The sequence below is a fragment of the Cynocephalus volans genome, chromosome 6 (assembly GCF_027409185.1).
Source record: "Cynocephalus volans isolate mCynVol1 chromosome 6, mCynVol1.pri, whole genome shotgun sequence".
NCBI classification, from domain to species: Eukaryota; Metazoa; Chordata; class Mammalia; order Dermoptera; family Cynocephalidae; genus Cynocephalus; species Cynocephalus volans.
In genome coordinates this window covers 117979527-118001266 of record NC_084465.1, presented here as the reverse complement: position 1 = coordinate 118001266, position 21740 = coordinate 117979527, and the positions used below count along the sequence as shown (strand labels likewise).

The following is a 21740-nucleotide window of genomic DNA, read 5'->3' as shown; positions in this document are numbered from 1 at the left end:
TGGTATTTCTCTTTCTGTGCCTGACTTGTTTCACTTAATATAATTCTCTTGAGGTCCATCCATGTTGTTGTAAATGGAAGTATTTCATTCGTTTTTATAGCTGAGTAGTATTCCATTGTGTAGATGTACCACATTTTCCGTATCCACTCATCTGATGATGGACATTTGGGCTGGTTCCAACTCTTGGCTATTGTAAAGAGTGCTGCGATGAACATTGGGGAACAGGTATACCTTCGACCTGATGATTTCCATTCCTCTGGGTATATTCCCAACAGTGGGATAGCTGGGTCATATGGTAGATCTATCTGCAATTGTTTGAGGAACCTCCATACCATTTTCCATAGAGGCTGCACCATTTTGCAATCCCACCAACAATGTATGAGAGTTCCTTTTTCTCCGCAACCTCGCCAGCATTTATCGTTCAGAGTCTTTTGGATTTTAGCCATCCTAACTGCGGTTAGATGGTATCTGAGTGTGGTTTTCATTTGCATTTCCCGGATACTGAGTGATGTTGAGCATTTTTTCATATGTCTGTTGGCCATTTGTATATCTTCCTTAGAGAAATGCCTACTTAGCTCTTTTGCCCATTTTTTAATTGGGTTGCTTGTTTTTTTCTTGTAAAGTTGTTTCAGTTCCTTATATATTCTGGATATTAATCCTTTGTCAGATGTATATTTTGCAGATATTTTCTCCCACTCTGTTGGTTGTCTTTTAACTCTGTTAATTGTTTCTTTTGCTGTGCAGAAGCTTTTTAGTTTCATATAATCCCATTTGTTTATTTTTCCTTTGGTTGCCCGTGCTTTTGGGGTCGTATTCATGAAGTCTCTGTCCAGTCCTATTTCCTGAAGTGTCTCTCCTATGTTTTCTTTAAGAAGTTTTATTGTTTCAGGGTGTATATTTAAATCCTTAATCCATTTTGAGTTGATTTTAGTATACGGTGAGAGGTATGGATCTAGTTTCATTCTCCTGCATATGGATATCCAGTTATCCCAGCACCATTTGCTGAAGAGGCAGTCCCTTCCCCAGTGAATAGGCTTGGTGCCTTTGTCAAAGATCAGCTGGCAGTAAGTGTGTGGGTTGATTTCTGGATTCTCTATTCTATTCCATTGGTCAGTGTGTCTGTTTTTATGCCAGTACCATACTGTTTTGGTTATTATAGCTTTGTAGTATAGCTTAAAGTCAGGTAGTGTTATGCCTCCAGCTTTATTTTTTTTGCTCAGCATTGCTTTGGCTATGCATGGTCTTTTATTGTTCCATATAAATGTCTAGATAGTTCTTTCCATTTCTGAGAAAAATGTCTTTGGAATTTTGATGGGGATTGCATTGAATTTGTATATCACTTTGGGTAGTATGGACATTTTCACTATGTTGATTCTTCCAATCCAAGAGCATGGGATATCTTTCCATCTTCTTGTGTCCTCTCTAATTTCTCTCAGCAGTGGTTTGTAGTTCTCATTATAGAGATTTTTCACCTCCTTGGTTAACTCAATTCCTAAGTATTTTATTTTTTTGGTGGCTATTGTAAATGGGCAGGCTTTCTTGATTTCTCCTTCTGCATGTTCACTATTGGAGAAAAGAAATGCTACTGATTTTTGTGTGTTGATTTTGTATCCTGCTACTGTGCTGAAATCATTTATCAATTCCAAGAGTTTTTTTGTAGAGGTTTTGGGCTGTTCAATATATAGGATCATGTCATCTGCAAACAGGGACAGTTTGACTTCATCTTTTCCAATCTGGATGCCTTTTACTTCCTTCCCTTCTCTGATTGCTCTGGCTAGTACTTCCAACACTATGGTTGAATAGGAGTTGTGAGAGTGGGCATCCTTGTCTAGTTCCTGTTCTTAAAGTAAAAGCTTTCAGCTTTTCCCCATTCAGGATGATATTGGCATTGGGTTTATCATATATGGCTTTAATTATATTGAGATACTTTCTGTCTATACATAACTTATAGAGGGTCTTTGTCATGAATGAGTGCTGAACTTTATCAAATGCTTTTTCAGCATCTATAGAGATGATCATATGGTCCTTGTGTTTGAGTTTATTAATATGGTGTATCACATTTATTGATTTGCGTATATTGAACCAACCTTGCATCCCTGGGATGAATCCCACTTGATCGTGGTGAATAATTTTACATATGTGTTGCTGTATTCTGTTTGCTAGTATTTTAGTGAGGATTTTTGCATCTATATTCATCAAGGATATCGGCCTGTAGTTTTCTTTTTTGGTTATATCTTTACCTGGTTTTGATATCAGGATGATGTTTGCTTCATAGAATGAGTTTGGGAGATTTGCGTCCGTTTCAATCTTTTGGAATAGTTTGGAAAGAATTCGTGTCAATTCCTCTTTAAATGTTTGGTAAAATTCTGCTGTGAATCCATCTGGTCCTGGGCTTTTCTTTGTTGGGAGCCTTCTGATAACAGCTTCAATCTCCTTTATTGTTATTGGTCTGTTCAAATTTTCTACGTCTTCATGGTTCAGTTTTGGGAGCTTGTGTGTGTCCAGAAATTTATCCATTTCCTCCAGATTTTCAAATTTGTTGGTGTATAGTTGTTTATAGTAGTCTCGAATGATTCCTTGTATTTCAGATGAATCAGTTGTAATATCGCCTTTTTCATTTCTAATTTTGGTTATTTGGGTCTTCTCTCTTCTTTTTTTTGTTAGCCATGCTAATGGTTTGTCAATTTTATTTATCTTTTCAAAAAACCTACTTTTTGATTCATTGATCTTTTGTATTGTTTTTTTGGTTTTCAATTTCATTCAGTTCTGCTCTGATCTTAATGATTTCTTTCCGTCTGCTAACTTTAGGTTTGGATTGTTCTTGTTTTTCTAGTTCTTTAAGGTGAAGTGTTCAGTTGTTCACTTGCCATCTTTCCATTCTTCTGAGGTGAGCATTTAATGCAATAAATTTCCCCCTTAATACTGCTTTTGCAGTATCCCACAGGTTTTGGTATGATGTATCATTGTTTTCATTAGTTTCAATAAACTTTTTGATTTCCTGCTTGATTTCTTCTTGGACCCATATGTCATTAAGTAGAATGCTATTTAATTTCCATGTGTTTGTATAGTTTCCAGAGTTTCGTTTGTTATTAATTTCTAGTTTTAATCCATTGTGGTCTGAGAAGATACATGGGATAATTCCAATTTTTTTGAATTTATTGAGACTTGATTTGTGACCTAATATGTGATCTATCCTGGAGTATGATCCATGTGCTGATGAGAAGAATGAATATTCTGAGGTTGTTGGATGGAATGTTCTGTAGATATCTGCCAATTCCAATTGGTCTAGAGTCTTGTTTAGATCTTGTGTTTCTCTACTGATTCTTTGCCTAGATGATCTGTCTAATATTGACAGCAGGGTGTTCAGGTCCCCTGCTATTATGGTATTAGTGTCTATTTCCTTCTTTTGGTCTAATAGAGTTTGTTTTATAAGTCTGGCTGCTCCAACATTGGGTGCGTACATATTTATGATTGTTATGTCTTCTTGATGGATCAGTCCTTTTATCATTAAGTAGTGTCCCTCATTGTCTCTTTTTATGGTTTTTAGTTTAAAGTCTATTTTGTCAGATATAAGAATAGCTACTCCATCTTGGTTTTTTTTTCTGTTTGCATGGTAAATCTTTTTCCATCCTTTCACTCTTAGTCTATGTGAATCTTTATGGCTGAGGTGGGTCTCTTGTAGGCAGCATATAGTTGGGTCCTCCTTTTTGATCCAGTCAGCCAGTCTGTGTCTTTTGATTTGGGAATTTAAGCCTTTTACATTGAGAGTTGTTATTGAAAGGTGTTGATTTATTCCTAGCATTTTATTGGTTGTTTGGTTGTCTTAGGTGTCTTTTGTTCCTTGCTTTCTGATTTACTGTTTGGTTTCTGTGTTTGTTGGTTCCTTAGGTTGTTGATAGCGTTTTTGTTTGTTTGTTTTCTCTTCATGAATGCCATTTTTATTATACTAGTGGGTTTCAATTTTTCTTGGGTTATTATGGCAGTGGTAGCTATTTTTCAGCAACCAAACCCAGTACTCCCTTGAGGATTTCTTGTAAGCGTGGTCATGTCGTAGTGAACTGCTGCAGTTTTTGTTTGTCTGAGAAATATACTATTTGCCCTTCATTTCTGAAGGATAGCCTTGCAGGATAGAGTATTCATGGCTGGCAATCTTTGTCTTTAAGTATTTTGAATATATCATCCCATTCCTTTCTAGCTTTTAGGGTTTGTGATGAAAAGTCTGATGTTAGCCTGATTGGGGCTCCCTTATAGGTGATTTGACACTTCTCTCTTGCAGCTTTTAAGATTCTCTCTTTGTCTCTGAGTTTTGCCAATTTGAGTATAATATGTCTTGGAGAAGGCCTTTTTGGGTTGAATACGTTTGGAGATCGTTGAGCTTCCTGGATCTGAAGATCTGTGATTTTTCCTATACCTTGGAAGTTTTCTGCCACTATTTTGTTGAATATGTTTTCAATGCAATCTCCGTTTTCCTCCCCTTCTGGAATACCAATGACTCGGATATTTGAGTGCTTAAGGTTGTCTGATATCTCTCTCAGATTTTCTTCAATGTCTTTGATTCTTTTTTCTTTCTTTTTGTCTGCTTGTGTTATTTCAAACAGCCCATCTTCAAGTTCAGAGGTTCTCTCTTCAACTTTGACAAGCCTGCTGGTTTAACTCTCCATTGTGTTTTTTATTTCGCTGAATAACTTCTTCAGTTCAGCAAGTTCTGCTACATTTTTTTTCAGGACATTGATTTCCTTGTACATTTCCTCTTTCAGGTCCTGTATACTTTTCCACATTTCATCATGATGTCTAGCTGAGTTTTCTTGTACCTCATTCAGTTTCCTTAGAATTATCACTCGTAATTCCTTGTCAGTCATTTCTAGGGCTTCTTGTTCTATAGGATCTAGAGTTTGAGATTTATTATCTTTTGGTGGTGTACTTTCTTGATTTTTTGTATTTGTGTTATCTTTTTTTTGATGTTTATTCATTGTGGCAGGGGGTTTCACAGTCCACCGGTTTGAGAGTATTGACTAACTAAGATGTTGCTGTGCTTGCCAATTTGGTATGGCTACCTCAGTGACTGCTCAGTTGGCATCTAGTGCTTTGTGTGTGCGGTTGCCTCGGTTCTTGGGCCTCTCCGGGGAGCCACCTCTCTGGTCAGCTTGGACTCTGCTGGGCTGCTGGATCACGGAGCGGTACCGCAAGGTGTGTGGTGTCTGCTGAACTTTCACTTCCCCTGCAGGACTTCTCCCTGTTCCGTGCGCTCTCGCCCGGGCTGTTGGTCGTGCAGTGGCGACCCCACAGGGTGTGTGGTTTCTTTCGAGTCTCCGCCCTCCTAGCCGGATGTCTCCCCGCTCTGTGCGCACTGGGCTGGGCTGGGACGTGTCTTCTGCAACCCTCGTCTATCAGCTGGGCCTTCAAGACCCTGCTTGGCACCGCCTCGCCCAGGAAGTCTACCATGTTTCTGCTAGGTGCAGACAACCGGTCGCTCTGGGTGCCTTTGTAGCACTCTGTAGATCTTTCTCGGGACTTATCACCTTCCTCTTGGTATCGCAGTTATTTGTGTACTTGTCTTTTCTCCCACACAAGAGTGTGAGCTCCTCGGGGGAGGAGCCCGCAGCACACGGTTCACCTTTGTATCCCCCCGGCATGGACTGAGTCTGGTGCCCGCCCGCAGTCAGCTCTCCATCAGGTTCAAGCAGACTCGGGAACTCTCCACCACACTATTCCTAACCAGAAATCAGTTAGGCGTTTTTCCGTACTGGTGGCTGAAGAGATGGTATCTGCCTCCCAGTAACAGGAAGTTTACCAGGGGCCAGAGCCCAGGGTGCAGTGGAGTGACTGTCTGCCCAGCCCGTACTTCCTTGCCCTCCCAACGCTGGCCGGGGACGCCCCACACCACCAGCCCCGCCAGAGAACCGCAGAGGGAGTGGGAGTGGAGGCTGGACCACAGGCCCCGGAAAGCCCCCTGCCGGGGCAAGCAAGTGGGAAGGCTCAGTGAGGAGCCGAGCTGGGCAAGGAGAACAGGCTTGGCTGAGCCGGGCCGGAGCTGCCACCACCTGAGAAAATGGAGGCAGCCCCGGGGGCGGTGAGTGGCCCGGTGACACAGGTGGAAGCCAGGTGGGCGTCAGCCCCCTGAGCAGGGCCGGGTCGGGGGTCACTCACAGGGCTGTGCCAGGTCGGGCGGCTCCCTCTCTGCCTCTGCTTTGTCACTGTCCCCGTTCTCGGCCGCCGCCGCCTCAGGCTGCTCAGTCTGTCCCGCGGCACGGCTCGGGCGCTCCCAGGAATCTTCTTTGATGCTGGCCTGAAACCTCAAATCCTGAATAGGGCAGCTGGCCACCTTCAGCGCGGCCCCGGTGTCCAGGATCCTGGCTGCATCCACAGTAGCCCTGGCGCCGTGTTCCCTGTTTGGAGACTCACTTTTGCAGCTAAGAAACAGTTCTTTTCCTGCTCCATACTTCAAAGCTGTTGCCTGTAAACAAGGCAGTCTCTCCTGCCAAGGGCAAAGTGGCGGTCAGTCCCCACGACTGGCCACCAGCAGCGGTCCTCCCTTAAGAGATGGCAAGAGGAAGGTCCACAAGTTTCCCAGCTGCCTAAGGCCCAGTGGCCACCTTTTCAACCTCTGCTACTCCGCGCCAACCACCGCAGCCACCGCCATCTTGAAGAATCCTGAACTTGAATTTAAAAATGGGCTGAGGATATGGATAGAACATTAATGATAACAATGAACATTTATTTAATGTTTTCACCAGAGACTCCATGCAGTATCTCACTGAAATCTCTCCTTAACCTAGGGATTAGATATTATTATTGTTATCCCATTTTTTAGATGAGGAAATGAAAACTTAAAAGGGTTTAATAGCTTGCCCTGGAGTCAAAAAGCTAATAATTACTGGAGCCAGGAGTTAAGTTTAAACGTGGCTATTAATTAACCCCTAATATTGACATTGACTACAGTGCAGATCAGAACCCAGAAAATCTTATTTAAAATTCTGCCAAAGTTTACAGAATAGAAGCTTGTCCTTCTAATCGAACAATTACTTATTTGACAGCAGGGCAGGGTTTAGAAGAAGGCATGTTGTATCAGCCAAAGCAAACCATCACCAGGCACATGGACATTTACATAGTGTTATCTATCAGTCCTTTCATCCTCTTTCCCTGGAACAAAATGAAAGATCTTCCACCAAATTATAGTGTCCCCCTTTCAGCTGTGGCATGTGTTTATAATTACAGCTTCTAACATTATACTCATTTCATGTTCACACAATCTCATTCCACCCCATCTCAATTAAGGGTTCCCTGCTTTTTCGCCTGCTGGGAATTTTTGGCCCTTTGTTTGTAGTTTGGGGACATGACGGTACTGGTGAGTTACCCAGTGGGCTGGTACAAGCTCTGAGATTTCTGTTGTACTCAGAGAAATCCTAAAATATTGCACTTTATACAAAACTATATAAAGGTAAATATTGAGACGTCTTACTCCTTGTCCGCATTGTACTCTGCTGCCTCCGTAGATAAACACTTTATTATTAGGTTTTCTTGTGTCTCTCCTTCCTGTGTTTCTTCTTGCAGGTGTGAGAAATCATGCAACATACACTCTTCAGCACCTTGGGGTTTTTTTCGGTTTTACTTAAAAATACATCCTTGAGATTTTTCCGTATTAGTGTAGAGAACCTCCTCATTCTTATTTATACCTAAGTAATCCTCCATTGTGTGGCTGCATTATGATGTATTTAAGCAGTTCCCTACCAGTGACACTTAGCTTGTTTAAAATCTTTTGCTATTAAAAACAATGCTTCAGTGAATAACTGTGTACATATATTATTTCCTACATATGTAGGATTATCTCCAGGATAAATCCCTAGAAGTAAAATGACTGGATCAAAAGGGAAAAGCATTTGCAATTTTTTAAAAAGAATGCATTTGTAATTTTGATAGATAGTACCAAATTGCCCCCACAGGGTAACACCAATTAGCCCAGCCACCAGGAGTATATGTATCTGTTTCTCCACAGCTTCTCAATGGAAACTGTTGGGATGAACATTTTAAATTTTTGTTTTAAGAATTCTATATTTCATTTTAAGGAGTGTTAGAAAAAACATAATTTGGTGCACTGCACATTGATCCCACAAGTTCATGCTCTTAAAGAGTTTCATTTGAAAATAGGTTTACTTGGGCCAGCCCTGTGGCTCACTCAGGAGAGTGCGGCACTGGGAGTGCAGCGGTGCTCCCGCCGCAGGTTCGGATCCTGTATAGGGATGGCCGGTGCGCTCACTGGCTGAACGCGGTGCAGATGACACCACGCCAAGGGTTGCAATCCCCATACCGGTCACAAAAAAAAAAAAAAAAAAGAAAAGAAAAGAAAAAGAAAATAGGTTTAGTTAAGTAAAAATGACATACTGAGTTAAAGAAAAGTGCCAAGTAAGTAATATATGTGGTATGAAGATATGTAAACTGATGATGGGTCATGACCGAAGTTTGGGAAGTGTCGCCGTGACTATTTTTTTCTCTTTGGAGTAATAAAATTGAGAGTTTGTACATCCTGTGCGCAGGGCACCAGGCTGGGAGCTTTATCATTACATCCAGTTTGTGAAGTGGGTACTGTTATTATCCCCATTTTATGGACAAGGAACCAGAGACTCAGAGAGATTGAACCACTTGCCTGAGGTCACACAGCCAACTCCAAAGCCTGCGCTTATTAATTCCTGCTGTTCTGAGGGTATTTCCAACTCAGATCTTCAGCACAGCCTCGCTGACCTATGCTCTGGAGAATGTACCTTCAAGGATTTCCGTGGCCTGTCAGTGTCCAGGGATGACAGAGTTTGAATTTGTAGTCTGCTTTTACTTCCTCCTCCACTGCTGCTGCTGCTGGGCTGTGTTTTCTCTGTCTTTGTGCTTCATCTCAGCTTTCTTATTCCTGTAGTTTTGCCTCAGCCCAGCTGTGAGCAAAGCCACCCAGCCCATTCAAACTGAGAGACGCTATTTTAAGTTTTGACTTAGAGGTTTAAAGATTTTGGGTTTTTTTTTTTTTTTTTTTTTTTTGGTCTCTCGTCTGTGCTTCCTTCCCCCTTAGCTGCCTGTGACTGGAGTCAGGTGATGAACTGAAGATGTTTGAGCTGGGATCTGCCTGTCCTTTGGCGCTGGGGATTGATGTTCACTATGAAGACTCTGGTTTCAGGGTGGGAGGAGGGCCCTGAGTGATCTGTCACTGGCTGGTGCTCTGGTGCTGCATTTCTGTGAGACAGAGGGTGTCATTGTCTGTGACCCCCTGTCAGGTGGGAGACCCTTTGAGGAGGCTGAAAAGAAAGGAGGCAGCTAGGTAACACAGGGGATCCCATTCAGCCAGCTGCATCTCTGGAGTCTAATAAAATTGAACTCCAATCCTGGCTGTCCCACTTACTTTCTTTGTGACCTTAGACAAGTTCTTCTCTAAGCCTCTGTTTGTTCATTTGCAATACCAGGATAATAATAACTCCTCCCTCACTGGCTATAGTGAGAAGTTAATGACATGATATAGAACATTTAGCACAGGGCTTGGTGATATTATGTGCTCAATTCATGGTGGTAGTAAAAGTGACGACCGTTGATTATTTTGTTGTTATTCAGCAATGTCTTGAATCAGGATCAGAAGGGAAAGGCAGCTTGGAAATCCAAACTTGCCTAGTGCTGAGCAGGTGGGGATAGAGCCTCGACATGGAATAGCGGGAAGAGGAATCACGCCAGGATCTTGTGGAAACCTGATTCCCAGGGGTGGGAGAGATGACTGGGGACAGTGGCCACCACGGGGTGATGCTGGGGTAGAGATGCAATAGTTTCAAACCTATGTCTGAAAGCATTTGACACTGAGCCACGTGAACTCATTCAGAAGTCTAGGCGATGTGTTTGCTTGTGGTTGGATCCCAGCCGAAGGACTACCGGGAATAGGAAGGGGCGTCTGGCAAAGGTCACAAACCCAAGGTTTTACAGGGCCCAGGCAGGAAAGAGAAAAGAGTGAAGCATGCAAGGTGTGAGACAGTAGAGAGTGGCGGGGACTGTGGAGAACTGGAAAGCTTATCCCTCATCTAATGGGGCAACTGCTGCTCAGCCCACAGAAATGTGTATCAGGTATTGTTACAACTTGTGATTTCTGAAAAGGAGCCAGAAATTTACATTTTTATCTAATATTTTATGGCTTTTAAATATAGTCAACTAATTCAGATTTTTAAGAAGCACCATATGGGCCAACTATAGCTTGTCTGTAGGCTTGATCTGGCCTACAGGCTCCAGATTGTGACTTCTGGGTATGAAAGAGGACCCAGGCCAAGGACAGGACAGGCTCTAGGTGGCCTGGAGGGGTCCAAGCAGTGTGGGCTGGGATGGGGGATCTGACTGTAAAATGAGATGGGGGATGGGATGGAAGCTGCATCTTTGAATGGGATCAAAATCAAATACAGGGACAGTTATGACTTGGAGGATACATGGATTCCCAGCCTCATTCCAGGGCTGGTCAGTAGTCACAGGCTCAGAGGCTGCAAAGGGAGCATATTTTGGTTAAAGGCAGGACTGACATTTAACCTGTATGCACTGGCACTACTGTACGAGCTGTGAACATATTGAAATATTTTTAAACCTATTGGTAAATAACCACTGGGTCCTCCGAGCCTCCTCCTCCCATCTTCCTTATCTTCGCCTGCCTCCACCAGCTCCTCCCCACCCCACCTCTCCATGACCTGGCAACTAAAGAGTTAACTCTCAGCACAGTGCCCTTCTGTCCATTTTGATTGGTCAGTGAGCAATGTCTGAGCCAAAGCGATTGTAAGTATCTTGACTCTCACCCCTGGTTGCAGGTAACATGCCTACTTGGGTTGGCTGGAGCACAAAGGAGAACTTTTAGAGGGCACAGGAAGGCAGATAGAATTGGAAGGCAGGATGCCAAGCCCCTGAGGGACGAGAACAGGAGCTCTTTTCCTGGGGTCATGTGACCTTTCTCTCTGCTTCTGTCTGCTCCTTAAAGCCTACTGTAAAAGTCAGCAGCTCCTGGCATTTGTGACAACATGGATGAATCTGAGGACATTATGCTGAGTGAAATAATCCAGGCACAGAAAAACAAATACCATATGATCTCATTTATATGTGGAATCTAATATGTAGAACTCATACAAATACAAAGTAGAATGATGTTTATCAGAGGCTGAGGGGGTGGGGAGGGAGGGAATGGAGAGTTGTTGATCAAAGGATACAAAGTTTCAAGTAGACAGGAGGAATGGGTTTTGAGATCTATTGCACAGCAAGATGACTGTAGTCAACAATAATGTATTATGCATTTCAAAATAACTGAGAGTAAATTTCAAATGTCTCACCATAAAAAATGATAGGTAAGGGAGGTGATGGATATATTAATTAGCTTGTTTTAATCATGCCACATTGTATACAAATATCAAAACATCATATCGTACCCCATAAATGTATACAATTATGATTTGTCAATCAAAAATGAAAAAGAAAATTAGCCACCCCGGAGCTGCGTATCTCCTGGTCTCAGGACTGATTACCTGTGTCCCAGGCACTCAGCATATGTGTCATTTGAGCCAGGTGTCCACCTCTGCTCCAACCAACTGCGTCCAGGGCTTGTGGACGTCTCAAAGTGCAATCATGGCTGTTGGGACTTACCCATGTCAGAGATGGCAGTGGGCTTGGCAGGTATGAATAGGCACTCTGAAAGATTCTCCTTGAGGATCGTGGAGTCATGAGGACCCAGGTGTGGGAGTATGTGGCTCTCCAAGCTGTCCCAGGTGGCAGGATGGAGGAGGGCAGAGTCGATCAGGAGATGACCTGGTTTGCCTGGTGGGTCTGAGGGATTGGGGTGGTGGGCGGGTACAACTGGTAGTGCTAAGTGTGGTGCCTCGTGAAAGCTGAGGCAGGGGAATGAGATTGGAGGAGATTCCAGCAGCCTCTAAATAAACCATAAAGAAGTAAACTTTTCCCTGCAACTTGCCTCATCGGCCTTCCTGTCTCCCATCTGGCTCTAATCCGTCTTGCACAACCCTCTTTAAGTAATTTCCCCAAAATAGCATGTTCATGACGCTGGAGCTCTTGGTGGCCATCAGCGAAGATTGCAGCACCACAGCTGCCACTGCAACTTGTCGACCTCTCATATGTGCCAACCTCTATGTGAAATGCTGTACTTGCTGAGGCTGGAGAGCCCTAGGCAGCCCCTTTCACCTCATAGGCTCTCAGTTTCCTCATCTGTGAAATGGAGGTAGTAAGTAGTACACACTTCATAGGGACATTATGAGGATCAAATGAGTTAATGCCTGGTAAATCCCTTGAAATAGTTCCTGGCATGAGTACATGTTCAATAAATGTTAACTCTCATTCATTAAATATTTATTGAGCACCTTCTATATGCCAAGCATAATATATGCCCTGGGAGTATAATGGTGGGCAAAATTCCCTCTTGTTGCTTGCAGTAAATGTGGGAGAGATGCAATTAACCATGCAATTACAAATCACTGGTTTAAGTACTGTGAAAGAGAAGATTTGGGAGGGCAAGACATTTGCTTATTTCTTTTTGTTTCTCTCTCATAATAGAATGTAAAGTTCCATGAGAGCAGGCATTCTCTCACATTTGTACACAGCTGTAATCCCAGTGCCTAGGGCAAATCTGGCCCTCAGTAAACATTCCTCAAGTGAGAATGAATTAATGAATGAATGAAGTGCTATTTCAAGTCACACTTGAAAGATGAGGTATTAATGGAGTGAAGATGGGGAGATGGTAGAGTAACTTGATGTGAACCCCATCTCTGCACGAGGCCAGCTGGGTGAACTTGGAGAAGTTACTCTCTAGTCTGGGTGGGTTTGGTGGATACATTTCGTTATCACTAAAATGGGAATAACACTTTCCACATGGCATGTCATGAGGACTGGAGAGTGCATGTGAGACATGTTTTATTTTCCCTTCCCATTCTTGGTGCTACTTGGTATCTCCTATTGTTGAAGAGACATGTTGAGATGGAGAATGTTCTTGATCATATTTGATCAGAAATGCTCGAATCCTTCTCCCCAAGGTCTCTTGAGGAGATTTATATGGAGGAAAGTGCAAAACCAACAAGAGACAATTTTTGATTATTTGAGATTTTATCCACATTTTAAAGTAGAGCTCCTGAGGCCCTTGGGGACTCCTTCCTTCTATACCAGGTAGATCTAAGGAAATTCAAAGTGTAACTCAAACCCAAGTAATGGCCTTTATAAGGTCAACGTAACAGGGAACCCAGAAGGGACCACTAGAGCCAAGAAGAGAGAGAAAACTTGCTCCAGGGCTTGGAGTGGAGCTGGCCCAGGCCACTCACACCAGCCTCTCAGGGCAAGACCATGAGAGTTGGACCCAACTGCTCCTGGGTGAGGTGAAGGAATGAGAAAGAGGAAGATGGTTGGGGCAATTTTTAACCCCTGAGCAAGCTCCACCCATGGGGACTGGGCCCATCAGCATGTTATAATCTAACCAATCAGATCAGCTCTCCACCTCCTGAGTGGTTGAGTAGAGGAGGGAAAGAAGCCCTGAGCTCCCCCTGCAGGCCAATGGGAATCATGATAGGGTTTTCTTGGGTTTTTTTGACTGGTAAGGGGATCGTAACCCTTGGCTTGGTGTTGTCCACACCATGCTCCCCAGTGAGCACACTGGCCATCATGATAGGGTTTTCTTAGATGGGTTTGAAACTCTCTTTTCCGGGCCGGGCCGTGGCTCACTCGGGTGAGTGCGGTGCTGAAACTCTCTTTTCCCAACTTTATTTATTAATTTTTTAAATTTTATTTTATTTTGTCAATATACAATGTGATTGATTATTGTGGCCCATTACCAAAACCTCCCTCCCTCCTCCCTCTACCCCTCCCTTGCAACAACCTCATATCTGTTCACTTGTTGTATCAACTTCAAGGAATTGTAATTGTTGTGTCTTCTTCCCACCCCCAGTTTATTTGTGTATTTATTTATTTTTAGCTCCCATAAATAAGTGAAAACGTGATATTTCTCTTTCTGTGCCTGACTCATTTCACTCAATATAATTCTCTCTACGTCCGTCCATGTTGTTGCAAATGGCAGTATTTCATTCTTTTTAATAGCAGAGTAGTATTCCATTGTGTAGATATACTGCCTTTTCCGTATCCACTCATCTGATGATGGACATTTGGGCTGGTTCCAACTCTTAGCTATTGTAAAGAGTGCTGCAATGAACATTGGAGAACAGGTATACCTTCAACTTGATGATTTCCATTCCTCTGGGTATATTCCCAGCAGTGGGATAGCTGGGTCATATGGTAGATCTATCTGCAATTGTTTGAGGTACCTCCATACCATTTTCCATAGAGGTTGCACCATTTTTCAGTCCCACCAACAATGTATGAGAGTTCCTTTTTCTCCGCAACCTCGCCAGCATTTATCATTCACAGTCGTTTGGATATTAGCCATCCTAACTGGGGTGAGATGGTATCTCAGTGTGGTTTTGATTTGCATTTCATGAATGCTGAGTGATGTTGAGCATTTTTTCATGTGTCTGTAAATCTCTATAATGAGAACTACAAACCACTGCTGAGAGAAATTGAAGAGGACACAAGAAGATGGAAAGATATCCCATGCTCTTGGATTGGAAGAATCAATATTATGAAAATGTTCATACTACGTAAAGTGATATACAAATTCAATGCAATCCCCATCAAAATTCCAATGATGTTTTTCTCAGAAATGGAAAAAACTATCCAGGCATTTATATGGAATAAGAAAAGACCACTCATAGCCATAGCAATTCTGAGTAAAAAAAATTAAGCTGGAGGCATAACACTACCTGACTTTAAACTATACTACAAAGCTATAATAAGCAAAACAGCATGGTACTGGCATAAAAACAGACACACTGATCAATGAAATAGAATAGAGAATCTGGAAATCAACCCACACACCTACAGCCATCTGATTTTTGACACTGGGTAAGAGACTGCCTCTTCAGCAAATGGTGCTGGGATAACTGGATATCCATATGCAGGAGAATGAAACTAGACCTGTACCTCTCACCATATACTAAAATCAACTCAAAATGGATTAAAGAATTAAATATACACCCTGAAACAATAAAACTTCTCAAAGAAAACATAGGAGAAACACTTCAGGAAGTAGGACTGGGCACAGATTTCATGAATACGACCCCAAAAGCACGGGCAACCAAAGGAAAAATAAATAAATGGGATTATATCAAACTAAAAAGCTTCTGCACAGCCAAAGAAACAATTAACAGAGTGAAAAGACAACCAACAGAGTGGGAGAAAATATTTGCAAAATATATTTCTGACAAAGGATTAATATCCAGAATATACAAGGAACTGAAACATCTTTTCCCAACTTTAATGCAGGTGCTCAAGGGGGAAATGGGGAATGCTCTGTGGCACAGAGCATGGACTCTTTCTAGGAACCTGATGTGTTACACTTAGTCTTGTTGCTCAGGGACAGAGATATGGCTGGTTAAGCTGCCAGTTGGGAGCCTTTCATTTTTGTTTTGTGATTTCCAAGCACTGCTGTTACTACTAGGCTAGCACCCTGGTCCTTGAGAAGGACAAGCAGCTGCTGGGGTCCTTCTCCATCCAGAGCGGAGCGCACCCAGCCTCTCCAACTTGGTGGTCAGGAGTTCTGCAAGGGCCAGTGCTTCATCTGCCTGACCACAGGGGGTTGGAATGTCATGAAAGAAACGTTATAGCTTATTTTGCTGCAGGGCAACAAAAACCTTCAGTAACTGAGGATTTTTTTAGTTAGGCTTATTGAGATATAATATTCATGCAGCAAAACTCACTTTTAAAATATAGAGTAAAATTCACTACAGTTGATATATACACCATTCCAATCACTGAAAAAAAAAAAGTTCCCATATGTTGCCCCTTCCCACTCTCAACCCCTTTTAACCACTGATCTGTTTTCTGTCTCCACAGTTTTGCCTTTTCCAGAACGTCATCTAAATGGAACCACACAGCATGTAGCCTTGGTGTTTGATGTCCTTCTCTAAGCACAGTGCTTTTGAGATTCATGAATGTTGTTGCATGTACCGGTAGTCCAGTCCTTCTTATTGCTGAGAAATATTCCACTGTGTGGATGTATCACGCTTTATCCATTCACACTTTGCAGGATATTTGTGTTATTTCTAGTTTGGGGCTGTTAAAAGTGTCTATAAACCTTCAAGTACAGGTTTTGGTGGGAACATGTTTTCATTTCACCGAGGAGCAGGATTACTGGGTCATAGGAGAGTTCCAGTTGTGTTTTCTCCTCACTAGCACTTGATATTGTCAGTTTTGATTTTCTAAAATTTTAGCAATTTTAGTAGGTATAGGATTATTTTTAAGAGTTTGAAAATACTTTTCCTAGGAGAAACACTCATCATTTTAATAGCACATAATGTAATAGTCAACTTATTGTGTCTATATGTTTACTAGAATATAAGTAATATATTACTTTTAAAAAAATTTATTTATTGAATCAAAATTGCTTATACATATTTTGGGGGTTGAACATTGAGATATGTTGATCAAATCAATATTACTATCATATATATTGTTACAAATCATAATTATTCTTTATGCCCCTTGTCCAACCTCTCCCCTTCCCCCATTCCCTCTCCCTCCCCTCTCTAATGGCCCTACATTTCTTCTTTGCTTCTGAAAAAATAATGGTTACTCTGTTAACTTGTTGCCTATGTGGTATGTCCAATGCTGAGAGATGTGATCAGGTCCCTCAATATTATAATAGAGCAGATGCTTCTTCTGTTTTGTGGAAAGAGACATCCTCTTCTTTTCTTGTCTCTGCTGTTGACTCTTCTTGTGTGAATGCACTCGTGGTTGAAGGACCATCTCCGTGATGGTTGTGACGTCTAGCCGCTTTTGCAGCAGCCATGGTTATTGTGGTGGCTGTGGTGGGCCACCCACATGGAGGTGCTGTTTTTGGTATGCTCCTTGGCACTGGTGGTATGCCTGGTTGTGGGGTGTGTTTGGTCCCCTTCTCCATGCCTCTCGTCCCTGGGCAGGCCCCAAGGCACTGATGCCAAGTGCCTGGTTGTGGGAGGGGTGGCCGGTACCCCTCTCCATGCCTCTGGTCACTGGGCAAGACCCAAGGAGCTGGCTTGGTGTGCCTGGTTGAGGGAGGGTGGTCTGGTCACCTTCTCCATGCCCCGGGTCTCTGGGCAGGCCCCAATGCACTGGTGCCATGTCTCAGGTATCCAGGTGGGCCCCGAGGTACTGGTGTTTTGTGTCTGGTGTGGGAGGAGGGTCTGGTCCCCGGCTCCACACTTCAGGTCACTGGGCGGGACCTAAGGCACTGGCTTGGTGTGCCTGGTTGTGGGAGAGAGGTCCGGTCCCCTTCTCCATGCCCTGGGTCCCTGAGTGGGCTCCGAGGTGCTGGCATGTTGTGCCTGGTTGTGGGAGGGTGGTCCAGTCTCCTTCTCTATGCCCTGGGTCCCTGCGCGGGCCCCCAGGTGCTGGTGTGGTGTGCCTGGTTGGGGGAGAGAGGTCCAGTCCCCTTTTCTATGCCTCAGGTCCCTGGGTGGGCCCTAAAGTGCTGGTGCGGTGTGTGTGGTTGTGGGAGAGAGGTCCGTTCCCCTTCTCCTTGCCTTGGGTGCCGGGCAGGCCTCAAGTTGCTGGCATGGTGTGCCTGGTTGTGGGAGGAGGGTCCAGTCCTTGGCTCGATGCCTCGGGTCACTGGGCGGGACCCAAGGCACTGGCTTGGTGTGCCTGGTTGTGGGAGGGGGGTCCAGTCCCCTTCTCCATACTTCGGATCCCTGGGCTGGCCTCGAGGCACTGTTGCAGTTTGCCTGGAAGTGGGAGGGGGGTCCGGTCCCCAGATCCAAGCCTCTGCTTCCCAGGCAGGCCCCAAGGTGCTGGTGGTGTGCCTGGACCAGAACTAATTTTTTGTCCTTTGCTTCTAACACGGGGGAACTTCCTGTGGGAACCAGTACTTGAGCTCTGTGGTTGAGCTAAATTGCTGCTTTGCTGCTGTTTCCCTAGGGAAGGCTTTTTGTGCAGCTCAGGGTTTAATGGTTGACCTTATAGGTACTTCTGGCTCTCCAGAGACCCGGTGGATCTGTGTTCTGTAGAATCTCTGATCTGGGTCTGAGTGTTTTCATCAACCTGCACCCCATGCAATTCTGCATTCCCGACCAGCCTCCTCTGAGTGGTCCTGTGCTGATTGGGGGGCAGATCAGCTGTCCTTGCTGTGTCCCAGTGTTCTCCCGGTGTTCTCATCTCGCCCACTACCCATGCTGCAAACACTTCCCATGGGACAGGCCCTGCAACGGTCCCTTGCGATGACTCACCGGCCTCTGAATGGCTCCCTTTTTTCAGCTTTTCTGGCTCCTTGCTCCTGTGTGGGTCCATGGGAAACCTATTAGTGGTCTTGCTGTCCTGGGGGCCGCCAAGGCTCTCTTCTCTCCTTCTGCCTCCAAGTAACTTCATCCGAAGGGCACAGCTGCAGCTTCTGCTGGCTCCTGCTCCAGGCACTCATCAGCTCGAGCCTTAAAGCAGCCGCAGCCCGAAATGCTCAGCAGCTTTTTCTTTCTCTCATCATAGTTTCTCCCACCTTCATGAACTCCCTAGGTCTCTCCTCTTCCCCTGAGCTCTAGCGGCCCCAGGTTGGCTGGTGTGACATTTTCATAGTTGTAAATTTGGTTGATTTGTGGGAGAGAGTGATGCTGGGAATCATCTATTCCACCATCTTGACTGGAACTAGTAATATGTTACTTATATTCTGTCTCTGTTACTAGAATATAAGATTAGAGAAGATACCTGCAGCCACATCAGTAAATACATGTGAACGGGTGAATGAGTGAGTGAAGAGATTGGTAGCACGTAGGAAAAGCTGGGGAGTCAGATCAGCACTGGGTTGGAACCTGAGGCCCATGTTATTAACTTCAGCAATGTACTATATTGCACAGAGCAAGCAACTTTTGGGCTGGGTCGGGAAAGAGAAGAGCATTGGGGTGTTGCTTGAAGAAGAAAGATGCAGAGCCAAAGGGTGGTGAAGGGCATGGCATGTGTGCTGACAGCATAGCATGTGCATGGGGGCATTGCTGGGGATTGCTATGGAGAAGAGGTCATATTAATGCAGAAGCTTATAGTGCTCACTGTGTTCCAGGTGGTTGTAAGATCTCAACATGGGTTAATCCTTTTATTCTTCCAAACAGTCTTCTACTATAATGATAGTCTTAGCACTATCATCTCCATTTTACAGACAAAGGACAGTGATGCACAAAAAAGATCAAATACCTTGCCCAAAGTCATACAGCTGGGAAGAAACCAGGCAGGTTACGCTCCAAGGTCTGTGTCTCTAACGACTGCACAACACTGCCAGGTTGTGAAGGGCATGTTTATTTATTAGTTAGGGAACCACATAAGCTGCTCTAAGAAATAGCACCCAAAATATAGTGACCTAAGACAGAAGTTAGGTTTTCTCTTGGGTGGCAGCCCAAAGGGATGAAGTCTAAGGCGGATAAGGTGGCTTTGTCATTTCCACACATGGATCCAAGTTTGGGTCCAAGATGGTCACTTCTAGTTCTTACCATCTTCCAGCTGGTGGGAAGGGGAGAAGGGGCCAGGGGGGCTCAGCCACTTTCCTTTTAAAGGAGTGATTCTGAAGCACATACATCCCATTGGCCATAGGTGGTCGTGCTCTCCACTAAAACTCAAGAGTTCTATTATTAAAGGGAAGAATCGACAAATTCCCATAAAAATATAACACGGTGCTAGTAAAGAAGAGAAGGGTAATCTCCCTTAAATTATTTAAGGCTACTGTATAGTTTCCCCAAACTTATTCAGGTACAGTCCAAGGTGATTTTAAATACTCATGCTAACTTGTTTCTTTCTGGGTCTCCTGGCCTACCTCCATGATAGGTTTGAAGGTTTCCTAAAATGCCATTCTCTCTGTAAGTGACTTTAATAACAGTATTTTACATTTGTCTAGTGTTTTGTGCTAAAGTTTATATCTTGATTGGAATTTTAATGTTTCTCAGTTAATAAGCCACCCATTTACTGAGAAAAAAAGCAAAGAGTGTGTATTGGTGGAAAACTAGCAGTCTCTGCCACAACTTGCAACTATTTGCTGGGCTTTGAACTTCATTCTGTAGGGGATGAGGTACTGGCAAATGGCCTCTAAGCAGGTAAGTTTCACACCCAGACTTGGGTTTTAGATCACTTCAGAAGCTTGCTTGGAGAATATACTGTTTCTACCCAAGGAGGCCTGTTTAATTGATGTTTGCCACTTTTGCTACAGGCAGGAGATGGTAGGTTGGTTTCTCAGGTGGACCTAGATAGGGGATTTGCAGGCAGAGTGAGCGTGTGCTGGGGCCGGAATGGGAGACATTGCTGTCTTAGTCATTCATTCATTTGACTGTTTATCCAGCATTGCACCTGGGCACAGGGTTCCATTGATGGCCCCAGCAGGTCTGATGAAGGCTGGGGGCCAAGTTCAGTGCTTGGCATGCTGCACTGACACTCAGCCCTTGGCATGCCATACTAACGCTGGTCTCTTTTGTTGTTTCTCTTGACCTTAGGATCCCCGAAGCAAACATAAGTTCAAGATCCACACATACTCCAGCCCCACGTTTTGTGACCATTGTGGGTCCCTGCTGTATGGCCTCATCCACCAGGGAATGAAGTGTGACAGTAAGTACATGTCCCCTGGGTGTGTTACCCAGGGAGTATCCTGACTGGCAAAACCAACAGAGGGGCCACTTCCTCATGGTTTGTGGTCCAACTCTGTAGCACTTTCTCCCGAGCGCTGGGTGGGGTACCATTCCCTACTGCTGCCTAATAATCCTCCCAACCCCACAATGCAGTGCCTTAAAACAATAACCATTTATTTAGCTCATGGCTCTGCAAGGCAGTCCTGTGGGTCTGGGCTGGGCTCAGCTGATGTCAGCTGGGCTTATTCCTGCATATGTGGTGGGCTAGCGGGTTGGCTGGGGGGCTGTCTAGGCCTGGATGGCCTCACCTGTGTGTCCAGAAGCATGGCTGGCCATTATCTGGGTGATGAGGATGGCTGGGCCACATGTCTTTCATCTGCAGTAGTCTAGCCTGGGCTTGCTCACACGCAGGATACAGGGACCGAGCTTCAGAAGGGCAAGTCTCTTTGGAAAACCTGCTTCAAGTCTCCTCTTGTGTCTTTGCTCCTGCTGCACTGGTCAAAGCAAGTCATGTGGTGAGGTGTACACTGTGGGAGGGGACTGTCCCCTGGTGTAGACACAGAGGCACGGACAAATCAGGACTGTTCCTGCAGCTGTGCACACCTACTGTTGTCAACATCATGTGTGGGCCTAATACATTCTTTGCATAGAGACCTGCCTCCCTGAGGCACCTGCAGGTCTGTGATGCTCTGGCCAGGCTGGATGGGGAAAGGCAGGTGGGGACAGGACTCCATGAAGTAGAGGTCCGAGTGGCCTGAGGGACAGGGGAGCGAGGGGCAGGAGGCTTTGAGAGCTGTGGTTGCAAAGGGGCAGGGAGACTGGAAGTGTTTGTGGTTCCCAGAGGCCTGTTGGCTGAGCAGTCACGAGGCCAGAGCTGCCCCATCACAGGGGTCCTTAGGCCCAGAGGACAGAAGGAGAGAATCACAGGGGCAGAGGATGACAGGGGTGTGGACATGGATGGGGTGGGAGAGAGCGAGAGAGGCAGAGAGACGCACACACACACACGGACAGGGGACAGATGGACACATACAGCCCAGGCACAGGGTGCAACCGGGAGTGAAAACTAGGAGAGAGACTCAG

The 21740-nt window shown here is 44.5% G+C and overlaps 1 protein-coding gene across 2 annotated transcripts in view; it reads left to right on the top strand.

Moving 5' to 3' along the window:
* PRKCB (protein kinase C beta) overlaps positions 1-21740 on the top strand; it is a 329464-nt gene that overhangs the window by 153939 nt on the left and 153785 nt on the right. For both annotated transcript variants that reach the window (XM_063099401.1, XM_063099400.1), the window contains exon 4: positions 20529-20640. In XM_063099401.1, the coding sequence (XP_062955471.1) occupies positions 20529-20640 (112 nt within the window). The remainder of the gene's footprint in view (positions 1-20528; positions 20641-21740) is intronic.